Source organism: Chrysemys picta, chromosome 18, assembly GCF_011386835.1.
Source record: "Chrysemys picta bellii isolate R12L10 chromosome 18, ASM1138683v2, whole genome shotgun sequence".
In the NCBI taxonomy this organism is placed as follows: Eukaryota; Metazoa; Chordata; order Testudines; family Emydidae; genus Chrysemys; species Chrysemys picta.
The window spans coordinates 24,303,409-24,319,816 of NC_088808.1; the positions used below are offsets into that span (position 1 = coordinate 24,303,409).

A 16,408-nucleotide genomic window follows, 5' to 3' on the forward strand; every position below is an offset into this window, starting at 1 on the left:
ACTCCTCCATCTACTTTGGGGTTGCCAAGTGGAGTGAGGACAAAGACATCACCTTGCAAATACTCCACCCCTCGCCTTCATACAGGTCCATCTCTTCCCTTAGTCGCTCCTGACATGGGCCCATCGAAGGCTGTGCTCCCATTTTCCCCTTCCAGCTCATCCTCCTCAAGTCAGCTGGCAGTGTGTCTCAGGAGGAGGGCCCTTTGCTTGTGTGGCGCAAGAGGGTGCGGGTTGTAGTACTTCTACTGTGTGAACCCTCCTCCACAATAAGATTATGGAATCAGGGCCTTGTCAGCCTCTAATCTGGGGTGCTGCCTCTGCCCCACTGAAGCAGTGGTGTTGATGTTGCTGGTGCAGTTTCTAGCTCATTGTGGCTTGTTGGTGAGGAGGTTGTGCCCCTTGGGGAGTTACTGCACAGTTCTGGTATCTGGGTATGGGAGGCCAGGGGTGGTCCTGGCTGAGTGACTGTATGATTGTGAACAAACAGGTCGCTTGGGCTTCACCCCCCAGTGTTACACATCATTCTGGAAAGCTTCTCTGTTGCATTCAAGTGTAGTTTTTGCTCCTCGCACTGCTGCTGCAGGCCTGCTGAGAATCTCCCTGGATTTTGTAGGTCTTTTTACTCAGTCTGAGCCATGTCCCTCTGTGACAGCTTCCACGTGGGGTTAGCCAAAAGGAATATTCCTTAACTCATTTTCAACAAGTTCAACTCTGGTCTCTGTCAGCAATGTGGTTGAAACCGCTGATGGAAAATGAATTATTGAACGCACAAGATGAAGTGCTATACCTCGTAAAGCAGATCATAGCAAGAACTGGGGAAAATTTCCACATGGGGCCTAAAGTTCACCACAATTTTATCCATCATCTGTTCCAGTGCAGTACACGGACCAACAGACTACACCCATAGTGTGTGCCATGCCCCAGGAGCAGTTATGGGATTTCACTCGTTCCTGTTTAGCGTTAGAGATGTCAAAAATCTGAATTTTTAAAAGCATTTGTTTACCATTAAAATTGGAGGGCTTAGTAGCAAACTCTAGATAATGACTGTCTGTCTTTTCTCTGTCCTCTTAGTCAATCCCTTCAGCATATTTTGCCTATCCTTCAGTGGTTGGGACACTCCTTTCTTTGCACCATCCATCCCATATGGCAAATCTGTCCGTCACTCCTGCGTCCTGCACTGTGGTTTGGATGGCGTGCATTTCTGGGTTAGGTGCATGGAGAGAGGTGAAGAGAAGAGGGAGACGGCTATGGCTAGCAGGAAGGAGAGTAACCGGTTGTAATTGATTCCCATTATGCTTTATGCTTTCCCTTTGAGGGCAGTTCTTGACAAAGGCAGCATGAATGATGTGTAGATCACAAGACGACAAATGGGTGGGAGGGTAGTGATGGCAAGAGCTGCTTTTCCCTGCAGAACAGTGTTTGGCTGTGCTGTGGTGTTGTACTGTCACAAATGAAATTCTATTATTATGCTGTCAGGATGTTATCAAAAGTGCTGGTGTCAGTTTCCATGGAGACCCTCCTTGTTCCCAGGGGAGCCCAGGAATGGCATGGTACCTGGCTACGTCAGCTGTGATTAGGCTTGCCTGCTGCTTGAAATGTACATGTGCAGATACACAGGAATTTCTAGAAGTAATAGTGGCCCAACATGTACCTGTTGCAAGGACAGAAGTTTTGTAAGAGGCCGTTAATCAGAGAGACTCCAAAGCACCGAAGTAGCCAGGAAACTTTGGATTTTCTAGGAATGCTTAGACTTGCACAGAGATGCAACATGTACAAAATAGTGAGGGGTGACCCATAAATTCAGAGTGTTACAAGTAAAGAATGTAGTATGTGAATGCCTGATTTCTTCCTTGTTTAAAGCTACATTTTCTGCTCACTTTGTGGTGGATGTGAAATGCCAAAATAATGTGACGAGTACTTGGGGGGAGGGGAGAAGGAGGGCTTCTTCTAGGATCTCCCCACTTTAGCCTCCTGCTTACACTAACCTGTCATCCTGGCCTGGTAGGGCAGAATTACTGCTGCTGCTTGGTCAGCTGGAGCCTGGGGGGGAATGTTCTCAACCTTGGGGAGGATGGGGCCGGGGATAAAGCAGCATGAGGATTGTAGCAAGGGGCTTGCTTTGATGCTCCACAGCTATTCCTTGACAACTGGGGAGTCTGTGGCTGGAGAGAATGCTTTAAAGTTTGGAAGGATTATGATGATTCAGAAAACAAGTGTTAAGATTCATTAAGATTTCCTGAAGCAAACTTGTCCTGATTATTGCATGAGGTGTCCTGAAGCTCAGGCTGCTTCTCACAGTATTCCTCTTGCACAGTAGGCCCTGAGACCATATGGAATCCCCCTCAGACCGGACTCTATCCACTTGCTTCAGACCCTAGGAGCAGCTAACTTTGAGTCTGGCAGGACCTGCTTTCTGGCCAGTTCCTGCCTAGCTTCTCAGGCATCAGCAGCATCACGATAGCAACAGCTGTTGAAATGGCTTTTCAGGCTGGTAGGGGATCACGCCAATAACGGATTCACTTTGCATAAAATGAGTCAGCCAGTTTCCCTCATGCTGTGTAGGAAATAGAGTTGGCTGATAAGCAAAGCAATATTAATTTCCTATCCCACTTGGGGTGCTGTTAAAGAGATTAGACAACAATGTTGCTCCTTTCTGCTGTGGAAATCCCACTCTGCTGCCTTAGTCCTTTTTTTTTATTCCTCTAGAGAGCCTGGCATGATCAGCAAGAGGCTGCATTCCTGTAGCCATCCCTTCCCCTTGTGCCTCCAGATACAGCTCTGCTCCCGGGAGGGGAGGGGGACTTCTTGTAAAAATTAATCATAGGCTATGTAGTGGCAAGGGAGAGGCGATGGGGTTTCCGTCTCATGTTGCAACAGCCCATCTCAGGGGCATTGCTGGACTCTGTTAAAGAACTTTGGTCCTGGGAGGTCGCAATTGTCCTTCTTTTTGAAGTTGTTGTTGGGGGTGGGGCTTCAGAATGCCTCTGTTTATAGAAGATATGATCTGCTATTCAGTATGTAGAGTAGGTGAACCAATTTACTGATCTGGGATAGGGTTCTCTGAAAAAATTCTTGACCGATTCAAGAGCAACTAAATGTAATGCCTCCTTGAGTAGCTTTTCGTGTGGGCTGTATGCCTGCCTTGAAATTCCACCCTAGGTTTGTGTTGAATGCGTTGACTTCAAGGATATTTGTCTTCTCCCATGGAGTTCATGCCAAGCTCCTCGTGATACCCTCACAAAAGGCTCTTTGTTAGGGTGATATTAAGGTTGGGAGCATGTCTGGGTAACTTTAAAGATTAAAATCCTTATAATGTAGCTAAAAACAAATACATTCAAAAACATGGAAAGTCACAGTAAAGGTAGCAAAACCACCTTAACTTTGCCTCCACAGTGTCTCCCATGGAATGTGAGTTCTGCCATTTTGTTTCTTGCATAGGTGTCTCCAATAGTAAGTGTGATGCTGTCACCCCACTCACCTTTGTTCTGTTCATATAAGTGCTGTAATCCCACAATCTGAGCCAATGAGGGTTGGGTATGGGCATATGCCAGCTGACTCCAGTGACGCTCGGATGACTGGTTTGCATATGGAATCATAGGGCCTAAGACTGAGAGGTATTCAGCTGTCTCAGTCACTTTGCGGGATTGGGCCCTTGATGAAGAATGGGGAGAGCCATTTGTCTAATCCAAGATTTGAATTGGATTATTCTTGATTTGCCCTTGCTGCTGATTTTTGGAGACATTGTCATGGCATCCCAAAATACTTTTGTCACATTAAATCTCAGTGAAATGCAATTTGTGGCCCCTTCCTTCAATCAGACATTCCATGTCCTTTTGTAAAAAGAACAGGAATACTTATGGCACCTTAGAGACTAACAAATTTATTAGAGCATAAGCTTTCGTGGGCTACAGCCCACTTCTTTGGATGCATATAGAGTGGAACATATATTGAGGATATATATAATATATATATCCTCAATATATGTTCCACTCTATATGCATCCAAAGAAGTGGGCTGTAGCCCACGAAAGCTTATGCTCTAATAAATTTGTATATATATATATACACACACACATACAGAGAGCATGAACAGGTGGGAGTTGTCTTACCAACTCTGAGAGGCCGATTAAGTAAGAGAAAAATTTTTTTGAAGTGATAATCAAGATAGTACAGACAGTTTGATAAGAAGTGTGAGGATACTTACAAGGGGAGATAGATTCAATGTTTGTAATGGCTCAGCCATTCCCAGACCTTATTCAATCCTGAGTTGATTGTATCTAGTTTGCATATCAATTCCAGCTCAGCAGTCTCTCCTTGGAGTCTGTTTTTGAAGTTTTTCTGTTGTAAGATAGCCACCCGCAGGTCTGTCATTGAATGGCCAGACTGGTTAAAGTGTGCATCCGAAGAAGTGGGCTGTAGCCCACAAAAGCTTATGCTCTAATAAATTTGTTAGTCTCTAAGGTGCCACAAGTACTCCTGTTCTTTTTGCGGATACAGACTAACACGGCTGCTACTCTGAAACATGTCCTTTTGTGTACACTAAGCATTGTGCTCCCAGCCAGTTAGTGTGTGTCTGCAACTAGAAGGGTGAATCTCCTTTAGGGCTATGGGGAAGTGGGAAGAGAGGCAGGCTCCAGGTGAACTGGCTTCTATAGCCTGTTTACAGCAGAAGTTCCCAGGAGGAAATATAGGGCAATTTCTCAGGGCAACCTCTCAATGCAAGCTCTTAAATCCCTTTTGTGTATTAAAAAACGCAGTCTGACATCCACAGGAGCTTTGAATTAAATGGCTATTCTCTCTGCCTTGGAATAGAACAGGCGTTGGGAAAATGGGCCTGCCTCTTGTAATTTAGGGAGGGGTCTATAAACAATTGTTTCATACCAAAGTTGCCCTTTCACAGCACAAGCTCCAAGGAGATTTGGCTTATGGGGCAATCACTGGCACAGTTTAATTTCATTCCACGGACCATTAACTTCCCATTTCTGCCGACAGTAATAGTAGCTGCATAACATAGTGTCTAAGAGTAACCGAACAATGATGTGTTGTACCAAAGTCTCCTCTTTTTTGGGCAGAGCTGAAGTCTCTGCAGTATGTTCCTGACTGTGGATGATATTTAGTATCTCATTTAGAATTTGGTGCATATAACTGCTTTTGTTGCAGTTTCCAGTCGCCTGCTTGAAAGCATAGGAGCTGCAAGAACCCTGCCATTTCCTTCGGGAGTTGTTTTCAGGGTTATAGTAAATATGTAGAGAGAGAGTCTTGTGTTTTAAAGATGTCAAGAGACCTGACACCTTGTGGTAAAAGGACACATTCACAGAGCTTGGAAAACATGAATTCTTTTCCACTCTCTAAATCATGCATCTATACACATGCACACGTGTGTCTGCATCTGCACAGCCCACCACCATGTAAACACATTCTGTGAATTCACACATGGCATTAGCTCCCTCCAGCTGTTGCTGTACTTGCATATTGTGGCAGCCATCCCCTAATTCCAGCCATAGCAGGATGAGGCAAATACATACATAGTAATATGTTGTATGTATTATAAATCCACAGTCTATAGTGTTACACTGGTAGCTAAAAGCCTTTGCTGTTACACAGGTGTAATTCGTAAAGTTGAGTTTAAAAACAACAAAAAAACAAAAATGACCAAGAACTTAAAATTGGGTGGTAACAGACTGTGAATCGTAGTGAAGAATGAATCTGGTGATATTCTGAGCAAAAAAAAGCTCTCACCTGTACTTGTAGCTGTTTTCCATCACTTCATGGAAATAGACAATCTAGACTTCAGAGTGATTTTGGGGGGTTATTGTGCATGCTGGTTGTGTGGCTTGTGTTGTGTTTGTGCAGGTGAAAATGAGGAGTCTATACTGCAGTGCAGGGCACTGTGTGTTTGGAGTGGTGGTGTGTGGGTGGTTTTGAAGAACTGTGGCAGTTCTTTGCTATTAGTCTTTGCTCTGAGGCAAAAATACCTTCTTAGCCCCCAAAAGGCTCTGTCCCAAGGACTGGTGAATGCTAAGTGGCACCAGCCTATCCTCTCCTGCCTCTGATACTAGTGTTGCCTTGTAGATTATATGACATTGCATGGGGTGGGTGGTGGTGATGGCAGGCAGTTCAAGGCACCAAATCTCTGCATTACTCTGCCATTCTCTCTCATTCTCAGTCAGTGATAAACTGACCCTTAGCAAATATTCAGGTTGTTGTCAATGTCTGTCTGGGAACTGTTAGTGTTAATGAAATGCCCAATCTTGTCTATGCAGGGGCCAAAGAATTCTACCTGACTGTAAGGGGTAACAACAGAAGAATGGGTGTGGGAATATATGCCCCCCCCCTCCTCTCTCCGAGCAGAAACTGCTTCATGAGTTGATGACCCAGTTTAGTCTGGTGTCTCTAGCAAAGTGCCACTTGCCCTAACGCTGCAGTGCCAGTAGGAAGTATGAACTCAAGTACTGGCCTGCAGCCTTAACCCAGGATCTCTTCTGTCTGTATTGCAGCTGATCTACCCGCAGAGACAGAACATAAACTTGAGGTGTGAACTGGTCATAGAATATAACAAGTCCCCTTTTTTTTTTTTTTTTTTTTTTTTTTTTTAAGAATACAAATGTTAACTTTAAAAAAACAACCACCCAAACAAAAATCTCTGAGTTTGCATCTCACATCCTGGGCTGATGGATGTATTCTGCAATTATTCTGCATTTATCTGTTGCAGAGATTTGCCTCAGTATGGGCAGAAGCAGTGGCAGTCCTATTTTGGGCGAACCTTTGATGTTTACACTAAACTCTGGAAATTTCAACAGCAGCATAGGTAAGAAAATGCTCCTGAGAACCATCTTCAAATAATTCTGCAGTGTTCTTTTTGTCTGATGGTAGTGCTCAGAGGTCTGGACTGGGGTCCGATTGTGTTGTCCCAGCACAAGGGGAGACAGTCCGTGCCCTGAAGAATTTAAATTAATTTAAACCAAAAAAGTTGCATATAAGCTTTTCTTTATGTACCTTTTTAAAAAAACAAAAACAACTTCCCAGCCTGCTTCCATGCACACTGCCGTAACCTGCTGAAGGTCTGTGCAGTGCACCTGTGCCCATGTGGAATGGATGCAATGTCTTGCCGCTGCACAAGCTCTGACCTTTCACACCTCACTGTACCCAGCTCTCTTGAGTGTTCTCAGGAAGCTGCGACCCTCTTTCACGTTATTTGTGAAACATAATGGTCCCTCCAGCTGTCACACATTTTTGGTGCTGTGGAATCCCTTGTTTTGCAATGTGCCCCTTCTAATGTGTGCACAACTCTGCCAGAGCTGGCTTGTAAATGCCATGTTAGAGTATAAAAGTTTTTCTCTAAGGGCTGTTGTTGCGAATACCCACATAAGTAAGGCAAGCAGGATTTGGTCTTAGAATAGTGTCTTGACTTGGATTTGGATGGGTTGCTGTTCTGGGAAATGCATGGGATATATTGATACTCTCCCTTTTCTCTTGCTTGAAATAGACAAGTACTGGACAATCGATATGGATTGAAGCGGTGGCAGATTGGGGAAATTGCCTCCAAGATTGGGCAGCTCTACTACCATTATTAGTAAGTGAATCTATTGCAGTGCCTGCTGGAGACAATGGTGTTGCTCATGGCCCATGCAGCACACATGGTGGCAGTTCCAGAACAATTTCCTTCCTGAGCCAGCAGTGAAGGATGGGGTTGGGAGGAACCATGTGTACTCTCGAATGACTGCACCTTGGTCTACGCTACAGAGTTAGGTTGACGTAAGGCAGCTTATGTCGACCTAATTATGTCAGTGTACCCACTACAGCCTTCCTCCGTCCAATGTAAGTGCCCTCTTACACCCACGTAACTCTGTCTCTCTGAGAGATGTACGGTGTATGTCGGTGTAGTTAGACACTGCACTACTTACATCGGCTGTTGGCTCTCATTCTTGTCAATTTTGCAGCTCCATACTGGAGCAATGAAATTGACAAGAAAGCCCAGCTGTCACTGGGGTGGGTGGGGGGTTCCAGCTAGAGCCCAGCTGCTCTCCGAGTTCCCTGCTCCCAGTCAGGCTGCCCCCTTCCAGCTCGGAGCACAGGTGCTGCCTGGATCCCCGCTTCTGGTTCCCAGACCAACAGCTGTCCAGGCTCTCAGCCCCCCTCACTGCCCCTCTTAAGTCGGTGGAAACACTCCTGGTGAGGACGCGCCACCAATAGAAAGAGGGGGTATTGTGGACATGAACCACTGTAGTAATTGTTGGTTGACTTACGTTTCTAGTGTAGACTTGCCCTCAGGAGTGGTACAAGAAAGCCCCAGGAGGGACCACTCACAGCATTTGTTACCCAACAAGATTCATTGCAGAATCAAAAAGTGGATCCCAAAGATGACCCTCATGCCCAAATATTATTCTGCAAGTTTTGTTGACGGTGCTAAAGGTCTGCCTCTTTGACCTCAAGGGTCACTTTAAAGTCTTCCATATCTGTTGCATTGACTTTGCATATTGATTTAGTTACTAGTTTGGGATTTGAAACTGTTGTTCCCCTTAAATCTCCCATGTTAACATATCACCTGTACGTATGGGCATGAGGTACTGACAGCTGATCTTTGCTGCTGGCTTCCTTAGACTGTCTGAAATAAAATTGAAGCGCTGGAATCTCCTCCAATCATGTGCTGGGATTGGAAAACTTGCTTTTTTTTAATGTAGCACTCACTTGAGAGAGAGAGAGAGAGCATGTTTTACCCACTCAATCATCTTGTGTGTCAGTGGCAGGGGTAGGGGTGACAGGACCCTCTACGTGGAGCTGTGAGGTAATATGTTTCTCCCACAGCCTGCGGACATCTGAAACCAGCTATCTGAATGAAGCCTTCTCCTTTTATTCAGCAATTCGACAGAGATCATATTACTCCCAAGTCAATAAAGAGGACAGGTATGACTGCACCAGCATCTTGTCTCTCTCTCGCGCCGCGCCCCCCCCCCCTTTTTTTTTTTTTGAGGATTAAAGTGATGAGCAGAAGCAGCCTTGAATTGTAAACTGCGATTAAGGGAAAATAACTGGGGTAAGAGCAGCTCTGCAGAGGAAGTCGTTGTTAATCCTAACAACCCTGATTAAACACTTTATTGTAGAACCACCAGCCATGTCTGGAGACTAGAGGGATTAGCAATTGGGTTCAGCAGCAAGGAAGACCTTCAGCTGCTCATCTGTGTCCTTCCCAGCCTTTTTTATCAGTGCTGTCACTGAGAATTACCCACATAGTGTTCTAGAGCTGGGAGATTAACTTGCTCATGCAGAAACAAAGTAGAGGAAATAATAGGTCCCTTTATTTTTACTTGAAAATTCTCTGAAGTGCAGTGATGTTGGCAGTTTGGCAGCCTTACCACACCTGACTAGGGTAATGTGGTCCTCCCCATTCGTTAACTATTTCAGAAAGCCTGAGAGGTGTGCTCCTGTGGGGAGCAATCCGGAGCAGGGCTCATTCAAAAGGATGCTGCGAGGTGTTGTCTAACGCTTCAGGCTCCCAAGCGACTAGGAGGATTCAGTATGAGCAGACACTGAACTCAAGAGGTTCTTGCTGTCAGTCCTGTGCTCTGGCTGGGAGGTGAGGTCAGTGGCTAGTTAGAACTGGGGAAGAAGTGATCTGGATTGACTTTTGAGAAAGTGATCATCAGAATAAAAATCTCTGCAATATAGAATTGCCTGCCAAGTTTGTTACAGGCACTCAAGAATTTTGGACTTGGTTAGCAGGACCTAGAGCCTTACTGATTTTCTGAGCATACCATCTGAAAGTCTGCAGATAGACTAAACAACCATTTTAGTGTCCTTTATTGTTGGCCTCAGATCTTAGCTTATTTTTCCTTGGAGAATCTCCTCACTCCAGTCTGGGTGTCTGAGCTCGTTCAGACTAGATGTGATTGGCAGAGATGTCCTCTTTAAAGACTGTGGCAGATTTATTTTACAAAGGTGAAAATGTGCTAAGATGTTATGTCCCATAATTGAACTTGCAGATGTTTAATGTTTTGTTCTCTCTGATGGTTTGACTCAGTGGTCCAGAATCTCATTTGTGATCCATCAGCAGATAACACAAAGGAGCCAGGTTCTGACCATAAACTGGCAGAAAGCCAGTAAAGCCAGCTCCTGCACCAACCACCCACATCTCACATTAGAGTAGGGGATGTGTGCGAGACAGCACAGAGCTCTGCTGATCCTTAGCTGATGTGTGGGGCCCTTTAGGGATTATGCCCAACAGGTCTAAATAAGAGCAGCTCCTACGTTGCTTGAATTCATGCTAGGGTCAGCACAGATCATCTTTTTCCATGACCACTGCATTGGTGTTTTCTTTTTCAGGCCTGAACTGGTGGTTAAGAAGCTGCGTTATTATGCAAGGTTTATAGTGGTTTGTCTTTTGCTCAACAAAATGGATGTTGTGAAGGACCTCGTAAAGGTAAATTAATGATATGAGGACAATGGAAAGTGTACGTGCCCATGCAATACAGGCCACTAGTCACGCAGAGCTTTTCTTCCTGCATTTAATGGGATATTACGGCATCCAGGATATCTCTCTTTCAGTTGAAATCTCACACATAAGATCTCAGCTGCTGCTGTTCCTGTTAATCTTGCAGCTTTAACTAAACCTGGCCTTGGGATCTGCAGTGGGAGGAACAACATCCTGATGTGTTTTGGTGTTCTGTGCCTCATGTAGACGTAAATGACCTGAGCACTTGACCAAAGAGTGGTTTTGCCATTGGTGGAAGGCAGATGTCATGAAGTTGGGTTTGGATAAACCCCATACAGTGTGGATATGAATATCACACTTGTTTCAGCTGTCTGAATGTTTGGGGATCTTCTCTCTAGCCTTGTACACCTCCCTCCTCCCAAGCCAGTAGCTCCCACCTCTCTCTCTGACCTCAAAAGTCTCCATGACCCTCCCTCTCCATGAAATCCCTCCCATTTTGATTCTGTTAGCCCTTCTGCTCAGCACAGTGCTCTGTTCCTTTCCAATCTGGTACTTGGAATCTCTGGGGTGTTCCTTGCAAATGAAAAGAATCTATCGTGATCTTCCAGAAACCAGATTGGGAAAGACTTAAGACATTAGGGGACAGAAAAGATACAGAATCTGTGTGCGCGCATGATGGGGGTGAGGGAAAGACTTACCTTTCAGAACTGCTTCAAACTTTGGGGGACAATAGATAGATAGGGATTAGGATACAGACCAGGGTATGTCATCGAGCAGCAGTGCATCTTCAATATGTTTTGGACCAAATTAGATACTTTATTGTGTTTAGGGAAAATGTTACACTCCAGTGGCCTGCTGATTTCCACTTGACTAGATTTAACATAAAGGGAAAACATCCAAGTAGGCATGGGTGCCTGGAGTTGGGTGGCTGTTTCTGACAACAGTCTTGCTTTCCAAAGAGTAACGACAGGAACGCCAGACTTCCCCAAGAACCTTCCTACACTGCTGCAAGCCACATCCTGGTGTTGGCAGTTTTATGTAAGCTGCATTGCTCTTTGCCTGTCTGGATCCAACGGGACAGACACCAAAGAGCTGCACAGCACAAACTAGCAGAGGAGACAGCTGGAAAGGACAGGCCGTTCACTTACAGATCAGGAACCTTAGATTTGAGTCAGCCCTTGTGATAGCAAGAATTTACAATAACCAGTCTGATAGCATTGTGTGGGTGTGCCAGTTAATTTTGTGTCTGAAATGAGTGCCCTCCCTTGCTCTTGGGTTTGTTTGAAAGGTGTTTGTGTTCTCAGAGTGCAAAGTAAGGGTACCTGGAGTCCTGTCTCCTGAAGTAGCACATGTTGACCAACTTCTTGGCCATGTTCCAGATTGGATATGGCCGTGTGGGTAATGATATCTAAAACTTCTATAATTAGATTGCTTAGATGTCTCATCCCTGAAGTGCTGAGACCGCCTTATTTATGAGAGATGACTGCCTTAACTTTCAAAAGAGTTATTCATTATTCCTCTTCCTTTGGACTTTCTACCTCAGGAATTATCTGATGAAATTGAAGATTACACTCACCGCTTTAACACTGAGGACCAGGTGGAGTGGAACCTGGTTCTTCAAGAAGTGGCGGCTTTTGTTGAGGTGAGAATGAAGGAAACCTTGGTCTCTGCAGTTTGTTCGAAAGTGTCCTTCATAAAAAGCCCTCTTTTTTTAAAAGTAAAACATGGGAACTAGTCACTGCAGATTGTTCTGAGGCCATGCCATGTGGAGCAAGCTAGTAAGGAATGGTCTTGTGCGCAGGTGTGCCACACTCCTCTCCAATCTGCTGATGAAATATTCTGCAGTAGCTGAACTGTTAAGGAGACATCTGTGTCAGACCTGCTCAAGCAACATAAAGCTAGCAGCTAGTGGAAGCATGAGGTTGTGACCTGCTGTCTCCCCACCTCTCTTCTTACACCTGGTGTTCAGGTGACACTGGGATCAGAACACAGCCATTGGCATAGTAACTGATGTAGAAGGACTGCCAGCTACAGGCCCATCTTTGTGGGAGGCCTGCTTCTGACTGTATTAGTAACTTCCAAATATATTTTGATGCTTGCAGTACTGGCATATTATTCTGGCAATGCATAAGCAATATGTAATGGAAAATACAGTATAATCTTGGCAGTTATACTGGCAGTATGTCTTGGCATAGCTGTAATATTGCCCTTTTTATGTCTTGCTACAAAATAAAATGAAGATTTCTTCTATAAAATAGGAGACAGTTTCCTACTTTCCTCCATTTGTACAATGTGTATGCACATACATATGTACGAATACCCACGCCCCAGTATTTAATCATTATTGGATTGAAATGCTGGACTAATGTTGGCTTGTTTCTTTCATTATTTCTCTCTATGAAAGAGGAGAAATGTAAATAATGCAGGATTTTTCTGCCATGTAGAAATGTTACCAATTATCTGCATGGGCTGCATGTGGATTGCCTGCTGTGCTTGTGTTAGTGAAGTTCGTTTCCCCTGATTCTGGGAAGCGAAGTCAGATGGCTTATCCTGCATGGGTACATTCTCCTCTCAACTGCACTTAAAGTGCTACAACACAAATATTTGTGTTTAAATATCCAAGGTACTTTCTTCTAGCCCAGTGTTCCTCAAACGGGGGCCGCCGCTTGTGTAGGGAAAGCCCCTGGTGGGCCAGGCCGGTTTGTTTACCTGCCCGGTTCGCTGCTCCAGGCCAATGGGAGCCGCTGGAAGCGGTGGCCACTACGACCCTCGGCCTGCGCCGCTTTCAGCAGCCCCCATTGACATGGAGTAGTGAACCGCGGCCAGTGGGAGCCGCGATCGGCCGGACCTGCGGAGGGGCAGGTAAACAAACCGGCCCGGCCCGCCGGGGGCTTTCCCTACACAAGCGGCGGCCCGAGTTTGAGAAACACTGTTCTAGTCCCTAGGAGCAGCTCCTTTTCCAAGCTGGAATTGCTCTGCGGCCTTAGGATCTAAAAGGCAAATAATTAAGACAAATAAAGTAGTCTTCACTTCAGCTATGGGATGTCTATTATGAGTGACAGGACAGAGTTCCTTTTGCTAGTGGTCGTGGACCCTGTGGGTATCCTTGGAATTCATGCTCTGTGCTGGTTTATCTTTCCAGGCAGATCCTGTGATGGTTTTAAATGATGACAATACCATCGTAATCACCTCCAACCGACTGTCTGAAACAGGGGCCCCGTTGCTGGAGCAGGGAATGATCGTGGGACAGCTCACTCTTGCAGATGCATTAATTATTGGGAATTGCAATAACCAGGTAAAGGAGACTACAAGGAATTGTTTGTATGTTCAGTCTTCAATTGGAATTGAAAACAGTTCATTTTTTTTCCTGTTTCTACTAAAGGAAATTGCAGAGTCCAAAAGAGGCAAATACAAAATCTTTAGCAATGATGTTAAGAGTGACTGTAGATGAGCTGAGAGTTTGGCAAAACTGAGTGGTAACCAACAAGAACTGTCCTTTGTCCTGTTCTTTCGAGTGTATGTCCCTATGGGTACTCCACCACAGGATATGCTCGCAGCCGAGTGCTCTTGACTGGAGAATGCAAAGCAGTGTCCGCAGGACTGCACTGCACAGAGCAGTGCCTTGTGACTCCAAAGGAGGGTATATAGGGAGGCCTGGACCCACCGCCACTCAGTTCTGTCTCAGCCGGCTGCAGCTCAATATGGAGAGATTGCATGTCCACTCATTCTCAGCTTCCCACCTTACTTAAATGTAGTGATTCTTAGTGTCCCCTCCCCCCGCCCCCGTCTTTCAGTCCTCTGTTTTGGTCCATTAGCATTCTGGGTGATGCTGAAGACCCTGGGATTTAAGTCCTGCCAGACCTGCCTCAAGTCTCTTTTACTCTAGCGATGGGCATTTGAGCTGCTTCAGAGCCACCCACATCCCATCGAAGCATAGGGTCTGTGCATTGTTGAAAGGTAGTTTAAAGGTAGCAAAGGCAGAGAGTAGGCTGAAGTGCCTGCTAATGGAACACTCAGAAGCTCCAGTGGAGGCTGTTCACTTCCCCCACCGTACATCAACCTCAATCCCAGGGTGCTCCGGTGGCTGTTGCAGCTCCAGGAGCACCTCCAGAGGCTAGGACTTCCGAGAAGAAGCCTCATAAATCCCACTCTCAGGAGATCTCGCATTCCTCAAGGGGTACAACTGGGTCTCTGTCTGATTCTGGTACCAGTACCGCACAAGAAGCAGTATGAGAAGTCTTCTAACAAACAGTACATGCAGCCATCTCCCTGAGTACCGACTCACTCTTGTGCATTGAGATGCACGCTGGCCTCCCACTCATGTTCCACTGTCAATGCCTTCCCTGCACCAGAGCTCTGAGATCAGAAGTTCCTCTACAAGCCTCTCTGGTACCATGCTTTCCTTTTCAGCCCAGACCCCTTCTCTGGGTTCCAGTACTGTCCAGACTTCTGGATACCATAGCCCACGAGCACTCTCCAGATTTCTCTCCATGGAGGACCTCTTCTATAACTGGAAGAACCAGAATCTCCCCTGTTACGGTCCTCTAAACGCTCCATCCATGGTACTGCATGAACACCTCCAACCACAATCCTCCCAGACTGAACCTCAGCTGGACTCCAGTACTGGCACCTATATCTTTTATGTTCCCCCTTTCAGCCCCAGGGATGATACTGCTTTCGACTCTAAGGTCCTGGTACAGGGCTCTTTCTTTTGGCACCATACCATCACACCCTGCTGAGTCCATATACGATCTTATGCTGATGACCTTTGGGCTTTCCAAACCCCCCCTGAACTGCCTGGCACAATCCCTCCAGATCCTATGACAAGAGGTCCAGGAGTCTCAACACTCCTTGGTGGACATTCTAAATATCACCTCAAGAAAATTGCTCTCCCAATCAATGAGGCTCTGTTATCGCCTATTTGCACAGTCTAGCAAACACCTGCTACTATCCAGCCCACCTGTAAATGATCAAGGGAATGGAGTGTTTCTTTTTCCTCCTCCTTCCCAATTCCCTGGAGGTGGATGCGGCTAATAAGAGAAATCAACAAACCCACTTCAGACTCTCTCTCCTTATGCTGCCCCTTCTTCTTGAGACCCTGCCTCCACGCTACTTCTTACCCCCAGTCCCCGCCCTTGTGCTGCCTCTTCCCTGTAAGACCCCGTGCCCCCCTCCCACACTCGCTTCCCCTCCCCCTTGCTGCTGTGGGTACATCTACAGATACAGGTAGAAGACGGATTGTGGGTTGATCCTGGTTGATGCGGATCCACATTTTTGTATCCGCACAGGGCTCTAGGTATTGGAGGTGATTAACGCGGGATATTCTATCCACTTCCATACTATGTACCCTTCCCCCCCCCCCCCCCCCCCCCCCCCCCCCCCCCCCCGTGGCACCCTCATTCTTTGTCCCTCTTCAGGGACCCTCCTCACAAAGATCTCTTAAAACAAGGGATCCACAGTCTCTCCTACTCTTGGTCGGTCAGACCTGTTCCCTCAGAGTTCATTGGAACAGGGTTTTATTCCAACTATTTCCTCATTCCCAAGGGGGCAGAGGATGGAGACCAATCCTCGACCTCAAAGAAGCCTGGACACCTATATCCTTTCCCAGCACTTCAGCATGGTGACACTAGCTGCCGTCATTCCAATTAGATATGGGAGACTGGTTTGTTGCCCTTGACCTCCAGAATGTCTACTTTCATGTAGCCATCTTTCCTCCTCTCACTCCCTCCCCGCATCCCACAAACATTTTGTACATTTTGCAATAGGCTCAGAACACTACCAGTACCAAGTGTTGCCAAACACGCTTTAAACACAGTTTGCCTTGGACAAAGGAATGTGTATTTGCCTGACAACCAGGTTGGTCAGACAAGCAGAGATAATGAAGATATACTTACATAAAAGATAAACAAAACCATCAACCTAGCAAGTAGGGGGGAAGATACCTCTTAACTGTTAATGATGGGGGTCTGAACCTCAGATG

General features: G+C 45.9%; 1 protein-coding gene across 10 annotated transcripts in view; it reads left to right on the forward strand.

Moving 5' to 3' along the window:
• Positions 1-16,408, forward strand: part of SCAI (suppressor of cancer cell invasion) — a 93,942-nt gene that overhangs the window by 53,353 nt on the left and 24,181 nt on the right. For all 10 annotated transcript variants that reach the window (XR_010593571.1, XM_005279401.5, XM_042854428.2 and 7 more), the window contains 6 exons: positions 6,712-6,807; positions 7,486-7,572; positions 8,805-8,903; positions 10,320-10,416; positions 11,972-12,070; positions 13,571-13,723. Coding sequence is in view for 9 of the 10 variants with exons in the window: in XM_005279401.5 (XP_005279458.1) it covers positions 6,712-6,807; positions 7,486-7,572; positions 8,805-8,903; positions 10,320-10,416; positions 11,972-12,070; positions 13,571-13,723 (631 nt within the window). In the remaining variant the exon portion in view is untranslated. The remainder of the gene's footprint in view (positions 1-6,711; positions 6,808-7,485; positions 7,573-8,804; positions 8,904-10,319; positions 10,417-11,971; positions 12,071-13,570; positions 13,724-16,408) is intronic.